This window comes from Bufo bufo, chromosome 9 (genome assembly GCF_905171765.1).
Source record: "Bufo bufo chromosome 9, aBufBuf1.1, whole genome shotgun sequence".
Lineage (NCBI taxonomy): Eukaryota > Metazoa > Chordata > Amphibia > Anura > Bufonidae > Bufo > Bufo bufo.
In genome coordinates this window covers 48,055,905-48,076,216 of record NC_053397.1, presented here as the reverse complement: position 1 = coordinate 48,076,216, position 20,312 = coordinate 48,055,905, and the positions used below count along the sequence as shown (strand labels likewise).

At 42.4% G+C, this 20,312-nt stretch overlaps 1 protein-coding gene across 2 annotated transcripts in view; it reads left to right on the top strand.

Moving 5' to 3' along the window:
* The first annotated feature begins 3,387 nt into the window (after positions 1–3,387).
* The window catches only part of DPYD (dihydropyrimidine dehydrogenase), a 1,571,083-nt gene continuing 1,554,158 nt past the window's right edge, over positions 3,388–20,312 (top strand). For both annotated transcript variants that reach the window (XM_040406865.1, XM_040406866.1), the window contains exon 1: positions 3,388–3,566. In XM_040406865.1, the coding sequence (XP_040262799.1) occupies positions 3,528–3,566 (39 nt within the window). In that variant the 5' untranslated portion in view covers positions 3,388–3,527. The remainder of the gene's footprint in view (positions 3,567–20,312) is intronic.

Sequence of the window (20,312 nt, the reverse complement as noted above, 5' to 3'; positions counted from 1 at the left end):
ATTAATGCTCCTCCCACTTCCTTCCCATGAATGAGTGAGAATCGCGAGGTTACGCTGCCGCTCTGCCTGCCGCTTTCATAGTGAGTTGCACTACAGAGGATTGCCCTAGTTTAAAGCAGAGACACTGCTTGAAGATTATAGACTTTACATGTGATAATTACCGTGAGCGGGGTCCGATGTATTACAGTACAGTGACTGCATCGGGCCCCGCCGCGAGTGTTGCCAGCCTCCGTCCCCTCCTCCCACCCCTCTGATACATTGCGGCTTGCGATGTATCAGCGTCAGCAAAGTAAACATGGCAGTGTTCGCTTTATAAGACGCACTGCCATTTTCCCCCCACTATTGGGGGGGAAAAAGTGCGTCTTATAAAGCGAAAAATACGGTATATAGCAAAATACACAAAATAGAGAACTAATTATAATAATTTATTTTGGTGTCAGTTTGCATATTTAAAGAATAAGGAGCTATAGTTTGAAAAAATATATACTTTTTAAAAAACGTTTTGTATAGTTTCCCCCAAATAAAAATTGTTGCAAAAATTATCTTGGTAGTCCAACAAATAAGATAGTTACAACCATTTGAACCACCACGCGTGCTAAATCACAAAAAAGTGTCTGGTCATTAAGGCCTTTTTGGGCCTGGTCATTCAAGCGTTAACCAATAGGCGCCTTCCCCACTAGCAAGGTAATGTGCTTACTGGTTACTGCAGGACGCCTATAACTGGATTGGCAGGAGATGGTGATAACCAGTGAGCTCCGTCCTCTGCAGTGAAGGAAACCGCTGATTTATAAATAGGAGGCAGGATGGAAGGAAATGTCGCCACTTTTCTGGTAAAAATAAGGCCTGGAGCATGGCCTCTGAAATAGAAAATTCATAATTACCTGCTCCACTCCGCTCTGGTCCTCTGCGCTGCCTCCGCTGCCTCCATCTTCCGGTTCCTGTTCTGTTTACACCTGACAGTGCATAACCATGGTCACTTGCACGGCTCCAGTCAATGACTAGCTTCAGCAGTGCATCGCTGCTTGTGGCCACATCACCGCCTAAGCCAGTCATTGTCTGGAGTGGTGTATGACCATGTCCATGCACTGCCAGGTGTAAACAGCGGAGGCAGTTCGAAGAACCGGAGAGGCGGGGAGCAGGTAAGTATAACTCTTCGGTTTCAGGGGCTATGCTGCAGCACGATATTTGGGACAATTACTGGGAACAAGTGTTCATAGGAGCGCTCATATCTGATATCTGGCCGTTATAATCGTGCAGCTGATCAGTCGATAAACAAGGAATTGCTCATTTGTCGGCTGATTTGCATATTTTATCAGGATGAAAGATGTCCGATTATCTGCAGCACGACTGTGGCAGCGATCACTCATCCCCAGTCACTTTGCACTGGCTTGTGTAATAGGCAGATGAGCGCCGATCAACATTTTTTTATTTGCGGCCCCTTGAAATAGAGCGATGTGACAATGCGGCCCCCAGACCAAAAAAGGTTGTGCACCCCTGCCCTAGAGGAACCGAATTAAAAATAAATTTCTTACAGTATGAGGAGTGAGACTATGAAGCTCTCTGCTCCAAGATTTTGTAATGGTTGATTTACTGAACAAGTTTAAGATGGCCCTGAATGCCTTTATTGAAAGCAATGTCACATTGTATGTGTAGCAGATTTAGAAGAGGAGAATTTAATGCAGGGCTTTAATCTGATTGCCAGATACAAAGTCGAGATGGAATTCTTCCTCTTATATGGGGTAATTGGCATCTGCATCATGTTTTTTTTTGCCTACCTCTGAAACAATCAAGTAGAATTGTAGGATGGTCTAGATAACTGGAAGTGATGACACACGTCCATCATTCACGTGACCCGCCCCTCCCCCCCCAGTTAATCACTGGTCTGAACTAGCTGTTCCTGCACATGTGACGTCAGAGGCCAGTGATTGGCTGGGCGGTCACATGAAAGATGGACATGAAGTTATCACCAGATAGGGACCAGACAAGCAGTGCTGGAACAGAGGAACCTTTTAGCAGGTGAATAAAGCTAATAATTTAAAAAATGTTCAGATGGGCACCTCAAGGATAGCTTAGGCTACTTTCACACTTGCGGCAGTGTGATCCGGCGGGCAGTTCCGTCGTCGGAACTGCCCGCCGGATCCGCCGATCTGCCGCTGACTGAAAGCATTTGTGAGACGGATCCGGATGCGTATCCGTCTCACAAATGCATTGCAAGGACGGATCCGTCTCTCCGCTTGTCATGCGGACCGACGGATCCGGCTTGTACATTTTTACCGATCTGCGTATGCCGGAACGACGGATCCGGCATACCGGTATTCAGAATGCCGGATCCGGCGCTAATACATTCCTATGGGAAAAAATGCCGGATCCGGCAATCAGGCAAGTCTTCAGTTTTTTTCGCTGGAGAGAAAACCGTAGCATGCTGCGGTTTTCTCTTTTGCCTGATCAGTCAAAACGACTGAACTGAAGACATCCTGATGCAAACTGAAAGGATTACTCTCCATTCAGAATGCATGGGGATAAAACTGATCAGTTCTTTTCCGGTATAGAGCCCCTGTGACGGAACTCTATGCCGGAAAAGAAAAACGCAAGTGTGAAAGTAGCCTTAGCATATAACCTTTCTAGGAAAAAAAAAATATTTTCTCTGTTTTTGTTATTTGTTTTGTTTAATTGTCAGAGTATTGGTTTACTGAAAGCCTATAGTGAGAAAAAGTAAAAAAAAATTATGATGTGCAAATGGATTCCCCCCCCCCCCCAAAAAAAAAAGAAAAGAAATGCAGCATACTTTAAGTGTGGCCCTTTTTGGCATTCTCCTATAGCCTTTTTATACATATACCAGAACCTGTTTTGCTTGTTTTTTTTGTGTTCAAAAGAATTCAGCAGCAGGTTATCTATTAAGCCATTAAAGAAATTTAGAAAACTCTACAAATAGTGGGTTTCTTTGTGCCATTCTTTTCTTAACTTTTTTCAGCATTTTCTGGGTCATTGTTTTTTTTTTGCAAGCACTTTCTTGTTTTATGCTACTCTATAGGGTTGAAAATTATAAAAAAAAAATCTGAATAAAAAGAAATCCAACAAAAAGTATATTTAAAAAATTCCTGCTAAAAACCATGGTGTATTTTACAAGCCAAGCAATGCCACAACAAGCCAAGAAAAGGAATACCGTTTTTTTAGACTAAATTACTCCATTTGGGAAATATCCAAACAAGGTCCGCAAAGTGTCACGTCCCTGTTGGGTTTTGAACAACTCTGTGATGATAGCTGTGTTATCCAAAGCATTTACTCATGCTAATGAAAAGATGAACTTTGTACCATAGGTCATATGTCTTTGAAGAATCCACGCCTACCTGGAATACTCCCCCTTTCTACTTAACACCTCTCCCTCCCTCTTGTACACCACTTTACGTGTAACTTACTCCCAAGTAGAGCTCTGCTAGTAATTTACAGTCATAAAAAAGCATAAAAAACCATCATAATAGTCTCATTCTCAAAGCAATTGCGAAAGACACGTAGAGAGTTGTAGCAACATGGCTTGCATGCTGAGCAAGGACCCACTGGATATTGAGGTATTGAAAATGGTTTTCATGTTTTTCTTGTATAACAGATGTTTGTGCATATATAATAGATTCTGATATTGGAGACCATGCTTCTGCAGTTCTTGCTAAGTGCATATTACAGTAACTTGGATCCCTGCTGCTTAGCGGTTTAAGTGTTAAATTGGCAGGTGTGAAACTTGATTTTTCTAGCCATGTAAACAGTTCAGGAGGCTGCATATCAAAGTCTCTTTGCAACAAAGGGGATGCAAAAACAGCTTTAGCTTAAATTATAAGAGAAACATGGCTGCAGCACAACAGCTATGCCAATCCATGGTGTCCTCTGTCTATATGTTCTGTTCATGAACCTATCTAATCTATGCTGGGAAGAATTACAGCAGTAATTGTACATTTTATGGATGGGTACTGAGCTACTGAGGTGAATCAAACTTTACTGACAGATAAGGTATAGCCACACTAGACAGTAATGGTATGCAGTGGTGCACCACAGAGAACCACCATAAGACCGCTTGAAAAATACAATTGCAATTTTTAGAAAAAAAAAACATATCAAGGAAATTGTTCCTCCTGTGCACTGTTGTAATCACAGTCCTGCATGTATCTATCTATTTGCCCTTCCTTTCTTTATTCCCCCCTTCCTTCATCTAAATGTTAACTAGAAGCTGATTTATGTAAGTTTTTAATTAGTTTTTAATTTCAAATTAAAATTAAAATTATTTTTGTATATTTTTATGATTGTCTACATGTAATTAGATACAATAAATAGTTGTCCTTGGTACAGTTCCTGGTGACTGAGTGCCTGTTTAATCAATTGATGTATAGAAGATGATTTATAACTTAAACAACACAATATTAAAAATGGAGATAATATAGAAGATTAGTTAGACCCTCCACCAATGGGTGTTGCATAGGTATGAAAGCTAAAGACAAAGGGGGAATTTATTGTGAGGGCTTTCCTCGAGTCTACGCTGGAGTACTTTGCGCCAAACTTATTAAAGGGGTTGTCCGGGTTTAGAGCTGAACCCGGACATATCCCTATCTTCCCCCCCTCCGGCCCCACCGATATGAGCGATACAGCGCAGGGCAAGGGAGAGCATTGGAGTATGAAATGCTCCGATGCTCATGTTAGGGGGGCCGAAGGGGTGAAGATAGGGATAGGCCCAGGTTCTGCTCTGAACACAGACAACCCCTTTGAATGGGGCACATTTTTTTGTTAAGTTTGTCTCATCTGTAAACCTAATACTTCTGTCTAGAAATGCTACTTTCTGCACCACCCTCTGCTGGAGTGGCATTTGCACTTTTGTATGCAGCTTAAAAAAAAAATAAAAAAAATCCCAGTTGTAAATCCGGAGTAAAACTTTTTAACCTACTTTTCAAAACTGGAGAGGGTGGTATAAAAATGCAAAAAGTCCCAAACATTTTATGCAAGTTACCTCAAAAAGTCACAAAAGCACTATTTTGCAACTCTTTGAAGTCAGAATCCTAGAGTGCAGGGTGATCTAAATTACCCCCAAAGGGTGACTTTTATCAATCCCTCTTCTCCAGAAAACTGACGTCAGAATTTTGCAACTTTCGGGGGCTTTTTGGGGGCCTGGGCATAAGTTTAAGTTTTAAACATAAGTTTAAAAAGCCTATTTTTCAAGATCTTGGCGAGGGACAGAACGAATAAAGGTACCATTGTAATGTGGGCAAAGGAGTCCGTAACCTGATCTGAGTGGTCTAAAAGGCTCAGATTTAGGTGACAGACTCCCTTTAAGGTTCTAAATCTCCTACGCTAGTTAAAAACACCACCAGAGGTGGAAGCTAATGTTGAGCGAGGTAATCATGCTATCTAGAGCATTGTGGAACATGCAGTTGACCCACAAGCATTTTGTCATTGCAATTAACATACATAATGAATTGTGGAAATTAGAATATGGAGTGTTTTTTAAGGACAGCCTACGACCCTGGCATTTTGCCCTCAGCGGAAAAAAATTTAAAATGAAATTTGATATGAATTTAGCCATTCATTTACATAGAAATCACTGTATCTGCATACTTAATAGACTTTTTCTATCCCTGTGGGAGTTTAGATCTAATTATGGAGTGCTGTATTCTGCATTTTTATTCCTATATTGGTATGCAGATTTTACTATTTAATTTTTTATTGATATTTTCAGGAAATGTGATTAAGTGGTTTACAGAGCAATCAAACCAAAAAGTAAGGCCATTCAAAATCAAAAAGTAGCAGAAAGATGTAGACCTAGGTGCCATCTTCATTATTTTCTCATACATAGATGAACATACAGTATCTGTCTAAAGTCAATAGTTAGTGAAAAAAAATGGAAAGCTATCCATAACCTTCACCTCAATCAATGACGGCTAATCTTCGGCACTCCAGCTGTGGTGAAACTACGACTCCCAGCATGCTCCATTCATTTCTGTGAAGTTCTGAGAAAAGTCAAGCAAGTGTGCCTCTTGGGAGTTGTAGTTTTACCACAGCTGCAGTGCCGGAGGTTAACCATCACATCCTTAAATTAAAGAACAAACATAAAAACCCTGAAAATATAAGTTTGTTTTCCGTAAAAACATTTTAATGTTCTATTTAGCCATTTGTGAGTTCTCTTGATATCACTCATGGGTAGCTGAGTGATATTTAATAAAGCAATGACTGAGATTTTAAAGGGTATGAGTAACTTAGAATTTTGTTCTGCCGATTAAAAACCAGATAGTGACACATATATTTTTTCTCTAATCTGTTCATCTGATTGTAGATTTTATTATTCTTTTTCCTGAACATGATCATGGCGGTGACCATCTTGTCTGAGCTGTTGTTAACAGAATTTAGAGCTATGCTTTACAGCAGCGACTGTGGGCCATAGGCACAATGGTCTGGAGGTGACCCCATTTCTATGGGGGAGTTTTCTTGACAATCTCGTTGACCTGTGTAGAGGTTAGGAGGAAGTAGATAAACTATGGCATCACCTACTTTGAATGATGGATCCTGTGCTATCTATAAATAGGGGATATCTGTCAGTGTAATCCTGCCTGTGATGATAATAGGGGAAAAAAAAATTCAGATTTTTTTTTGCTATAGATAGCCACAAGGAAAATGAAATATAACATACCAACAAGACTTCTTTAATTATATATTGTTTAACATAAAGACTATGGACCCCTTTCTGATGACACATTCTATTTAAAGAGGACCTTTCACTAGTTTAAAAACTAAAAACTAACTATATCAGTGGACAGAGCGGCGCCCAGGGGTCCCCCTGCACTTACTAGTATGTCTGGGCGCCGCTCCGTTCGCCCGGTATAGGCTCCGGTGTGCAGCTCCCTCTGTTGTACGGGGCGGAGTTTTTGTATTAGGGTTGTCCCTTGCTGCAGCGCTGGCCAATCGTAGCGCACAGCTCATAGCCTGGGAGTCCAGTGGTCCTGACTGTCCTGCTGTGATGATGTCACATAACTCCAATAAATTGATGTGACCGCTGCAGCCAGTTGTCCTCAATGGTCATACTTCTGCATGTATTGTATGTGGCTGCTGAGACCAGAGATTTGCTGCAGCAGTCATCATTTCCTGAAAGTAGTCATTTTTCTTAAAAAGCCAGACACCAATACCTGTAATGGTTGTCTACATGGGTGGATTAAAACCTAAAGTGGCCCTGGAAAAAAAAATACCTAAAAGTGTCCCCATATTGTGGGCGGGTCTAAATTGACAGGAGAAGGGGCAACAAAAGTAGGGGGGTCGGGAACACCATAGCGCAAAATAACACATACCACAGTGCCGCACAATATATTGCCCCAAGAGCGGTCCCTTTTCTAGTTGTCTCTGATTAAGAGTTGAGATGCGGGACATAGTTGAATTCAGGAGGGCATCTGAGTACCTGATTCTCCCAGAGATAGTTACCACTGATAGCTTACTTTATACACAGCCAGCGGCAGAGATGGGGGGTTGGGTGGTCCCCTGGGCATCTGTCCACCGAGAAATTTCCCTGTAAGATCTATGTCCCTGCTTTTCTACATGGCATACAATCTATGTTGACTTAAGGGCACTTTACACAGGCCAAGAATTGGCCAGATCATTGCTAAAATGCATTCATAGGAACTCTTGTTAGCTATTATTTGGAGTTGTAAAGGTGCCGCTGTCATTTTGCTCATTCATCGGGTAATCACATCTTTCATGCAGTCACCTAAATCATTGGCTTGCTAGCAGCATATCATGTTGTCTAAACACGCTCTCCTGTTGGCAATCAATGATTCTGTATGGGGACGAGCATTGTCATTAGTGGATGCTTCTCTTCATACTGTGGAGGAGATAGCTGCATTTACATTGATGAGCAGACACTTGCCGGTTGGAACGCTTCCCTCCTGAAAATCGCCTGCTAAATTGTCCTGTGTACAGGACCTTAACTTGCTGAGTTACCTTGTTCCTTTTCTCCTACAATCATTGTTGAACTCCCAGCTCACCAAATACAACTTTATCCTGGTGTCTTTGCCTATTTGTTCTATAACATGTTCTTCTTAAAGACACTTGGCCGTGTTAAGTACCATCACTTTTTTATTGTAGTTAAGGCACATACATACTGCGCTGATGAGCAGAAAATTTAGGGAAGGAACCATTCCTTCTGGGTGAATGTCTGCTCATCAGTGGAGATGAAAAGCTGCATTTACATGCAGCAATCACCTCCATTGTATAGTGTAGGGGATCGTCTCTTTTCAGGGGGTCACACTCACAGATTACTTCACCAGACAAGGGTAGAATGTCCAAACTCGTGTTTCATTCCGGACGTTTCAGCAAAACAGGTTAGAAAGTTGCAGCTTCAACTTATCACGTGTGACATCCACACAAAATAACAAACCCTTTGCCCAGCTAGGCTCTAACTAAACACATAAGTGTATCCCTGACTCCCCTAGAGAGCCCTGTTCACACATGGAACACAAATGCGGCTTTCCTCAGCCATTCAGTCCAGCAACCTCCAGGCTGTGACACTTCAATACCTTTTGGGGGATTGTGGCCCAGTAGTCCTCCCGACTCTGGCCTCGTGATCCTTGTTTCACAGGCGTCACCGCGTCACCCAAAGTTCAGGCTATCGCCTAGCCTCGTGGCCCCTCAACCCACCCGGCTGAGACCACTCACACAGAGCCTCACCAGGACTCTGCTTCACCAAACACTCCAGAGTGAGCCACACCCAAGATCCAGTAGCAGGATTAAATAGGATCCCTGGACATGAGCATGCCCTAAGTCCCGGACTGGAGCATGGGGAAAAGGCACCCCTTTTATCCTGCTTCCCCGTGACTTTACTGCACACCTCAATGTTCACATTTCCACATATCCCCCTTCCCTGTTCAAATCTGTGGGGGTGAACAAATGTACCAACCGGATGCTCGTTATAGGGCATCCGCATTATACTGCCATCTTCCGGCTCAACGTTCCCCCTGGAAGAGATGGCCAGCGTCGCAGGCTTCCCTTTATTTTGCCAGACCCAGGCCATCAGAGCTTGGTTTGTCATAAACACTGCCTTCCTACCTAGACTACAGTGTCTAAGGGCCTCCTCCGTCTCCTCTGTGCTGAAAAACTTAGCTTTCTGGCTTGCTTCTTTTCCAGATTTCTTCTTAGGCCCATAACTTCCATAACCTTTACAGCCACGTTTTCCACGGGGAGTTCCTGCCTCCTCCTTTTGTTGGAGATCTAGCTGGTCAGTTTTAAATCACCCTTCAGCCGCTCTAATGTCACCTGGTGTTCACACTCACTTTGTTTCTTTATTCTATCACTAGATAGTACTTCTCTTTTTTCTTTAGTCCCCACAGGGGTTACCTCAGGTTTGGCTTCAGTTTCAGAGTCTTCTACTTCTTCAGTGGCTCGCCCCACTTCGGCAGACCCCTCTTCAGCCTTATCCTTGGTCTCTGGAACAGCTGAGGATTTCTCCCACTCCAACTCATCGGCCTTAGCTTCTTCAGCCTTTGAGTCTCCTTTGCAGTTTTCCTTCACTTTGTAAACTTTCTCATCCTTCTCAGACATGACATCATATACTTCCAATCTGAACCCCTCCTCTTCTTTCTCGTCAAGGTTGGAGGTACTGGGGACACCGGGGTCTTCACTAGACTCATCGTCTTCTGGTATTTTCTCCATAGGCTGACCCAGGATATTTCTCTCCCTTCGGGCAGGATTCAGGAGAACCAGTCCATCGTAGTAGACAGGATCCTCATACTGGTCGTCCGTCTCCCTGTATTTCTTCCCCAGCAGACTGCTGGCTTTCTGGAGGGCATTGACAGCAGAGGAAAGGTCTTTCATGACCAGGTCCTGGCCACACACTGCCATGAGTCTCTTTTGCATCCACATCATCCCCATCAACTGGTTCAGCAGATATATCTTCTATCTTCTTCTCTGCCTTGGCCGGCACCACGGCACCACCATCTCCAGTCCCATTCTTAACAGGCTCTGACTTAGACTTCTTGACATTTTTCAGAGCACTCTCCTCTTCAGGTTTCTCACCTTACACCTGCTGCTCGAGAGCACACTTAGATTTCTCCACCTCATAGATGTTCTTCCCGACGTCATCTTTTAAGCTCATGAGATTTTCCATCTCTGCTCCGAGTTGCCTGTTTAGCCTCTTAAGGTTATCTCGCTCCTCAAGTGCTTCTTCAAGGGCTCTAGCCAAGGAGAGGGCCCTGGTCTCCTTCTCCCGAGCATCAGCCTCCGCTCAGTCACGTTCCTCGGCATATCGAGCCAATCTGCACCTCTCTTCAACCAGGAGCTGGTAAAACTTCTTCTGTTTCTTCTCCAATCTAGACACAGTTTGTCTCTGGTGGTCCAGGTCCACCATCCGATCACACAACTCTTGATAAAGTTGAGCCATCCTGGCTTCCAAATGTCTTTTCTCCTCCAAAATAGCAGATTTTTCTGAGGCGCTGTTTAAGACCTCATCAGCCAGCTCATCCCTTTCCTGCTCTGCATGACATCTGGATCGCTCAGAAGCTGCAAGTTCCGCTTGAAGTTGGAGAATTTCCGCTTCTATTTGTGACTCTAGATCCTTCAGTTGATTCATCTCTTTCTGAGTCTCTTCCTGTGACTCCTCTGGAGCTTTCTGCAGTTGCTCTGAGAGAATCGCTAGTCCCTTCTCTAGTGTATTTAGGGACTGTGCGAAGCGAGGGAAAACATCTTCAAGTTTGTAGCTGTACTGACCTGTCAGGTCATCTACCCCTGCCTGGGTATGGGTCTCAGACAATAGGCTGCCGTCTCCCCAGTTAGCTCTCGTCCCATCAGGTATAACTGTCATCTGGTCGCTACTAGCAACCACCTTAGTTTCACCAGAAATTGACATAGCAGCCTCGCTCTCTGAGCTGCTATCAGCCACATTACATATATCACGTGTCCCAGTCTTGTCATTATCATCCCTGACCTCTAGGGGCACACACGAGCGAATCCCCACATTGGACATTTCCTCAGTAACCATAGAACCCCGTGGAGACTGCATACCCACTTCTGGTACATATGGTACATACTCTAGCCCCGCCACATTGTCTAGAATGGGGTCTCCTAGCGGTGTTCCTTCAACATTTATCAACACTTTTACATCAGACACATGTTTACCAACAGGGGGAGCTTCTTCACCAATCACAGCCTGCAAAGGAAAAGGTATGTCATTATTATCACATATTTCACATGACATCAAATTCCCATTATGCATTTTGGCAAACATGGTACCATCACTTTGCACCTTATCAGCTCCACTGTTTCTAATGGTCACTTCATTTAATGGGCTAGGTACCAGTTCTGCAGGAGTTACGGGACCTACCGCAGAAGTGTTTCTACCCCAAAAATCATGGAACAACCTTCTCTCATGTAAGGGCGAATTTACGGCAGCAAGTCCATCAGTCCCAGCTGTCACTATAGTCTCACACTCAGTAAGAACTACCTGACAGTCCTCATTAACCGCATGTCTGTCCAGCATATTTATCACTTTATTTATCTCAGGTTTCCATATTGTGCTACCTCTTACCCGGGCCATCATAGGGTCTCTAATTTTTGCCACCCCATGGCTAGCGTTGGTCACGGGCATTTTGGGCAATACAACAACCTTCAACCCTGCAAAGTCCTGCAAGGGAACAACTTCAACAGGCTTACAGGCTGTTCAGACCCTGCATTTTCTCCAATGTCACACACTTCCAAAACAGTTCCTCGCCTCGGTGATTTATCACTCACCGTCCCACCAGGTATTCCCTACCGCCGGCTCACTGTCACATAATTAATAACAGGAACAATCTTACCCAGCGATCTCACGGGTTCGGCAGTCCCAAAATCCAAGGATACTCCAGGATCCTCCATTACAAAATCACCTGCAGCCTCCTGACTGCAGTGGTTGCTACGAGAAATGCTGTGACTCCATAACTGCTGTTGCCCTTAGGTCCATCCTTGGTACATCCTCTCTAGGACTCTGTCTCCACTGGTAGGGAACATTCGACCTCCTGAGAGCTGAACCGCTCTCCCCATCTTTATATGCCCGACTGTTGCCCTTGGCAACGGCATATCTCTGCTTTTCCCCCGATAGTCTTGGCACACCACCAACCTCTTGGAACTTTGTACAGGGTCCATACAGTGTTAAGAACCCATTTCTCAAGACCAGCTGCAACTGTGCCTTCAAAGCCTCTCGCTCTGCATCAAATTTCGCCAATTCATTTTTAGTGTAGCCAATCGCTATGGCCATTTCTTCTGCCTGCTGTATGCGCAAGCGCCGCCGGACGTACTCTTCCCTGAGACCCATGGTAGCAGGAAAAACTTTCAGCCACAAGTTCACTTTTGCTGGGCTACTGGCCCTTTAATTCACTGCAGTTTTACTTGCACCACAGCAAAATAGTCCACACTCTTATGAGCAGCACCTGCTCCACTGGACCAAAAAAAAAAAGCTTCCGGCCCTTTGACTCCACACACGGCAAAAAAACTGCTTTTAGCAGCACCTGCAGTCTCAGCGTTGCCCCTAGCAACCGACCGTTGCCCTTCTCTCATGGGCAACTTGCCCGCATCCTCCACCAATTGTAAGGGATCGTCTCTTTTCAGGGGGTCACACTCACAGATTACTTCACCAGACACGATTATAATGTCCAAACTCTTGCTTTATTTCAGATACTTTAGCAAAGCACAGGTTAAGAAGTCACAGCTTCAACTTATCACGTGTGACATCCACACAAAATAACAAACCCTTGCCCGGCTAGGCTCTAACTAAACACGTTAGTGTATCCCTGACTCCCCTAGAGAGCCCTGTTCACACATCGAACACAAATGCGGCTTTCCTCAGCCATTCAGTCCAGCAACCTCCAGGCTGTGACACTTCAATACCTTTTGGGGGATTGTGGCCCAGTAGTCCTCCCGACTCTGGCATTGTAATCCTTGTTTCACAGGCGTCACTGCGTCCCCCAAAGTTCAAGCTATCGCCTAGCCTCGTGGCCCCTTAGCCCGCCCGGCTGAGACCACTCACACAGAGCCTCACCAGGACTCTGCTTTACCAAACACTCCAGAGTGAGACACACCCAAGATCCAGTAGCAGGATTAAATAGGATCCCTGGACATGAGCATGCCCTAAGTCCCGGACTGGAGCATGGGGAAAAGGCACCCCTTTTATCCTGCTTCCTCGTGACTTTACTGCACACCTCAATGTTCACATTTCCACAATAGGTATGAGCGATGGCTATTGCTATCGCTCGTCCTAATTAGTGATGAACGAACATCGGCCGGGATCAAATGTTCACAAACCGTAAAGAAAAGATCAAGTGATTATGTGGCTGGAGGTATATTAGACGGTCAATGCATATCAATTTTACTGCAGGCCAGTGGACTACAGGCCCCAAAAATTATTCATTCACCGGACAGAAAAGAACAATTGTAAGGTTCAGCGAACCCGAACTGTAAAGATACACCCTTTAGATACTGTGGTTTTATTCTTCTACCAATAAAACACCCCTTTTGGGCAAAAATCTTTAATTGCGGCCTAGTCTGGATCTGTACGTATGAGATACACCCTTTAGATGCTGTGGTTCTATTCTGCTATTAATAAAACACCCATTTTGGGCACAAATCTTTAATTGCGGCCTAGTCTACATCTGTACGTGTGAGAAACACCCTTTAGAAACTGTGGTTCTATTCTGCTATTAATAAAACACCTATTTAGGGCAAGATCCTAAATTTGAGAAAGATGAGGAGAGCGTCAAATAAGGGACGTGGCACAGGTTCTGGTGCTGCTGGTGGAGTTCCTGTTGCAGCCAGAGGACGTGTTCAGATTTTAGGAACAAGTGTTCGTAGTAATGTTCAGTCCCGATAATATGGCTGATAATCAGGCAGTCTAACCATTAAAGGACACATGTCACGTTGAACATGCATATCTGCTGGCTTCATATTAAGGCTACATGCACACGACCGTGCTGTTTTTTGCGGTCTGCAAACCGAGGATCGGCAAAAAACTGAAGCCGCCCGTGTGCCTTCCGCAATTTGCGGAAAGGAACCGGCGGCCCCTTCAATATAAATGCCTATTCTTGTCCGCAAAGCGCGGACAAGACTAGGACATGTTATATTTGTTTAGCAGGGCCTCGGAACGGAGCAACGGATGCGGACAGCACACGGAGTGCTGTCCGCATCTTTTGCGGCCCCATTGAAGTGAATGGGTCCGCATCCAAGCCGCCAAAACGGCGGCTCGGATGCGGACCCAAACAATGGTCGTGTGCATGAGGCCTAAAGAGTAGAAGAATCTGAGCAGACCGATATATTTATAAAAGATCCACTATAATGTTCATTCTGGTCAATGAAATCCCTCCTTAATTTGGGTTTAGGAATATTGTGCATGGTCTTAATTGGTGACTGACAGAATATTCTGTATGAGTTTCCTCATCTTCAACATACCTCCTGTAGACAACGTAGCAAATTCACAGTAAGCTATCATAAGCAGAGACTATCTCAGATAATGTGCACCTCTCGACTGTCTACCATGCAGATACTCTTGACAAAGATCCACGGACCTGGAAATGTTGCATAAGATACTATCTTCACCTGCTGGGAAAAAAAATAAAAACACACGGTTTTCAGCAATGCTCGACCTGTGTTTCCTTGACATAACCTGAAACTTCTCTGTCTGCCATTGCAGAACACAAATATCATAAGCGTAACTTAGTAAAGGACCCCCTAATCATATTTCTATTATTATTTATTTATTTACTTACTTATTTTGTGGAGGAATCTTTTGATATCTTTTTCAAACTTTGCTGGAAAACCTGGAACAGATGCTATATAAATATGGTGCTCTTTTTGAATGCCATATTTCTCAATGTATTTATACCAGATAACAGGAATAAATACATTTATAACTGCCCCCAATACAGTTTAAATCCCCTGTTTCACTTCTCACCGCACATTATAAAACTGTCTGCCTATAGCCACCATTAGGAGGAGTTCTGTATAGGAATGTATGCTGTTACCAGTAAATTCAATAAAAGTTTAAAAAATGTCATTGTTTTATGTCAAAGAGACAGAAGAAAGATATCAGTGTTGGCCCCTCCTCACCATGGGCCGCATAGCAGTAGTGTGGTCTGCCTCTATGGTAAGTATGCCACTTCTATCTGTCTGGAATAGAACAGAAATCCTATAATATTATAAAAACGTCTATATGACAACCCTAGATGCTGGAAAGCAAGTTTCATTTCTGAGGAAAGCCATTTATTGTAATCTAGGACATTTAAAACATAAAATCTCTAAACTAAAATAAATACAACCATAAATTGAAAAAAACTAAAAATACTGAAATATTCTTTCTAGTGTTAAGCGATCATTTGCCTAATACCTCGTGTACTTGAGCGCGATGCTCGAGTCAGTGTATTTAAATCCAATTGAGCCTCTATTTCTGAAAAGTATATATATATTAGTATTTACACATTTATTTTGTGCCATACATTTTTTATAATTACAAAAAATATATAAAATATATAATTTTAATTTAGCCTCTATCTCTGAAATGTTTCTGCCAGGGTTTGAACCCACAACCTTCTACATTAGAGCCAAGAACTTTAACTACTACGCTATAGCGCTTCATGTTAACCTGCACTGAAATATGAAATTATACTTCTGCTGTATAGGAATACTTACTACATGACAAACTACTATGAGGTTTTTCTGACATTGTTTATTTTTCAACTTTATAGCTGAGTGGTTAAAGTCCTTGCCTCTAATGTAGAAGGTTGTGAGTTCAATTCCTGGCTGAAACTTTTCAGAAATAGAAGCTAAATTAGATTTAAATACACTGGGTGTCCCCAAGCACTGACTCCATATATGGATATAGCTATATATGGAGTCAGAGCAGGAACACCGAATCCGCGGACTCACAATGGGGGATTTTATCACTGTACAGAGCAGGAAATGCCTGGTTTAATGCTCAGTTTCCCCCATTGACTTCCATTGTGCTTCGGGTGCTCTGTAGAGCACCCGAGCATTGCAAAGTATTCTTCTGGAGCACCTAAGCACTTTGGTGCTCGATCAACACTAGTTATGACCTATAATGGATATGTTGTATTCCCATAGGGAGTAAAAGAGGGTCCAGTGTTTACCCAATAAAATATGTAAAAGCAATGCAAATACATAAAACATAACATTTTCAAATTTGCAAAAGAAATATCAGGTTACAGTTCAGAAGGTACTACGACACAATGTAAAATAGCTAGATAAAATCTGACCTTCTGCAAACAACCACAGATTGTGAACTCTATTTAACAATTTTACAAGCTTTCTCTACTGGTTTTGTATTTATGTGTGTGATTGAAACGCTCAATGACATTTCGATGAAGCTGTTGTCTTTGAACTGCTGAAGTCAGATGGAATATCACATGCATTCCGAGGCTTCTAAATGTTATCACTGATATCTGTCACTTTGTACCACATGGTGGCCACAGAGCTCTTAATTGCAGCATACACAATGAACTCATTTTACAGAGTAATGATCGTGTTATTGCGCCTTAAGAAAGTTTACATATGGAACCTGTTCAAAATGTAGTATTACTGTTATATTAACTTGATGTTTTTATGATTTTATGACTCATATAAAACAATGAAAATATAGTAACAACTTGTTGAGGCATGTTCAGACAGTAAGAATTAGTTTGAGAAAATTAAAAGGGAATGTAGATGAACCTGCATCATGTAAATGGTGGACATTTGCAGAGCAGAGACTCTCAGTTTGTGTTAAAAACAGGGCACTTTATAACTGATATGTATGATATCTACCATTTGACCAAACAAAAAGAGGTATCTCATGAGCACTTTAACGGGCACTGAGAGGGCTCCCATGCTCTCTTTTATATACTGAGCAAGGAATCTTTTGTCCCCCTCCCTCCCCTCCATGAGAACATAATGGGAACCTTTTGGGAAGCACCTTTTTATATTGACCAGGACATCTTTCAGAGAGGCTAAAATAAAGTTTAGTATGTCGAAAAATGCATTTTTCTCAGAAAAGTTACTAGTTCAAGGACAAGTGAAGGTTATGAGTTAGTTCAGGCTTAGACACTGCTATTTACTCTACTTTGCAGCCTATTAAGCAGGGGTTCTGGGGTGCTTTTAGGGTAAGTTCACATCTTTGGCAGGTAAATCTGGTAGTCTGTTGTGGCAGAGGGACAGACTACCGAATTTACCGTATCTGGCACTGCCTGATTCCCATTCACTATAATGGAATTCAAGGGGGATCTGGCAAGTTTCTGGCATAAATGCGGGCATTCTGCCAGAAAATTATCACTGCATGCAAAATGCCTGCACTTACAGTATGCCAGAAACCTGCCGCATTCCCGTTGGATCCAACTTTAGCGAATTGGGATCCGACAGTGCCCAGCAGTGTCCGGCAGACTCTGGCTGGATGGTAACTCTGGTAGTCTGCTCCTCTAATGTGAACCTAACCTTAGGACCATTTACAATACTTCAGTTTAATTAAGGCATTTGATACACACCAGAAATTTATCTGGGAATACTTGCTGGTACACGTGATGGGTCAGCACATAGGACAACTCCATGTGATACCTAAATAGTACTTGTTGCGGAGAAGAAACATATTATCATAGTGGTTATTACAATAAGAACATCATTGTGTGTATTCACATGGCTGTCTGTTTCTAGGTGATTTATAAAATGGCTGCCTGTATCTAGATGATGTTGTCATGTTATTAATAAAGTTTAGTGTAAAAAAAACAACAATACACAGATTCTACACAGAAACTGACATTAGGAAGAGATGCTGCTGCAGGTAGTAATACCCTATATACTGTATATGCTCTGCACCTAAAAGCCAGAGTTCACATGACATGTGTGAAGGTCACATGACTGACGCCATGTTTAGTGCTATTCAGCTCTCCTATGGATTCATTTTACAGGGCTAAAACTGGTCATACATTTTTTTTTTTTAGGGAGGCTACTGCATGGATATAATGAAGGTCCTCAATCACAATTTTAAATACACGTATGTTAGAAAATTGTTCACCATACTATTCTCTAAACATATAAATGTAATAATTGAACCACTTCCCGACTGCCCATTGACTATAAACGTCCAGGGCAGTCGGCCTTATCTCAGATCTGACATTTCTGAATGTCCTTTCAGAGATGGCAGCTGCACGCTAATCGTGAAGCTGCCGAGCGGAGGGCCCCAGAGAGAAGCCAGGGACCATTCCTGGGTGTCCCTGCCTTCTAGATAGCTATATACACAGCGCTCTTTCACCTCTATTTTGCTTTAATTCCTATATAATACCTAAAGGGTTAACAACATTTCTAAAACCAGTTTTAAATAGTTTGAGGGGTGTCCATTCTAAAATGGGGTCATTTATGGGTTGGTTCTATGATGCAAGCCCCACAAAGTGACTTCAGAACTGAACTGATCCTTAAAAAAGTTGACTTCGCAAATTTGCCTAAAAATTTAAAATATTGGTTCTTAAATTCTAAACCTTCTAACGTCCTAAAGGAATAAAATTACTTTACCAAAATGATGCCAACATAAAGTAGACATATGGGGAATGTTAATTAATGAATATTTTATGAGGCATCATAAAAGCAGAGAGATTAAAATTTAGAAAACAGTGAATTTTTTCACATTTTCGTTAACTTTTCTTATAAATAAAGGTAAAACATATTGGTTCAAATTTACCATTAACATAAAGTACAATGTGTCACGAGAAAACATTCTCAGAATGGCTTGGATAAGTAAAAGCGTCCCAAACTTATTACCACATAAAGTGACACATATCAGATTTGCAAAATTAGGCCTGGTCAGAAAGAGGGTAAATGGACCGGACTGAAAGTGGTTAAGGAAGTCAACATCTGGTGAGAAAGTGTTGACTATGATAGGTTTATATCTCTTATGTCTACCTATTTAGAGTCAAAGCTAAACTTTCTTTAATCTACTCCGATTGCTACATTTACGTTATATCCAAATATATGTATGGCCCTTATCACCACAATGTGGAAGAATATTAAAATAGGGATACATTGAACTACTACTTAAAACTGTAATATATATATGAAATATGACTTTTAATCTTTTACATATATCAAAAGCACATTCCCATTTACTATTGTGTAAAATTCTGTATGGTTCTGGATCTTAAGTAAAACTATTCGCAAAAAGTTTTTAACAATGTACAGGGTGGGCCATTTATGTGGCTACACCTTAATAAAATGGGAATGGTTGGTGATATTAACTTCCTGTTTGTGGCACATTAGTATATGTGAGGGGGGAAACTTTTCAAGATGGCTGGTGACCATAGTGGCCTTTTTGAAGTCGGCCATTTTGAATCCAACTTTTGTTTTTTTCAATAGGAAGAGGGTCATGTGACACATCAAACTTATTGGGAATTTCACAAGAAAAAACAAGGGTGTGCTTGGTTTCAATGTAACTTTATTCTTTCATGAGTTATTTACAAGTTTCTGACCACTTATAAAATGTGTTCAATGTGCTGCCCATTGTGTTGGATTGTCAATGCAACCCTCTTCTCCCACTCTTCACACACTGATAGCAACACCGCAGGAGAAATGCTAGCACAGGCTTCCAGTATCCTTAGTTTCAGGTGCTGCACATCTTGTATCTTCACAGCATAGACAATTGCCTTCAGATGACCCCAAAGATAAAAGTCTAAGGGGGTCAGATTGGGAGACCTTGGGGGCCATTCAACTGGCCAACGACGACCAATCCACTTTCCAGGAAACTGTTCATCTAAGAATGCTCGGACCTGACACCCATAATGTGGTGGTGCACCATCTAGCTGGAAAAACTCAGGGAACGTGCCAGCTTCAGTGCATAAAGAGGGAAACACATCATCATGTAGCAATTTCGCATATCCAGTGGCCTTGAGGTTTCCATTGATGAAGAATGGCCCCACTATCTTTGTACCCTATATACCACACCATACCATCAATGGTGCAGCACCTGAAACTAAGGATACTGGATGCCTGTGCTAGCATTTCTCCTGCGGTGTTGCTATCAGTGTGTGAAGATTGGAAGAAGAGGGTTGCATTGACAATCCAACACAGTGGGCAGCACATTGAACACATTTTATAAGTGGTCAGAAACTTGTAAATAACTCATGAAAGAATAAAGTTAAAACCAAGCACACCATTGTTTTTTGTGTGAAATTCCCAATAAGTTTGATGTGTCACATGACCCTCTTCCTATTGAAAAAACAAAAGTTGGATTCAAAATGGCCGACTTCAAAATGGCCGCCATGGTCACCACCCATCTTGAAAAGTTTCCCCCCTCACATATACTAATG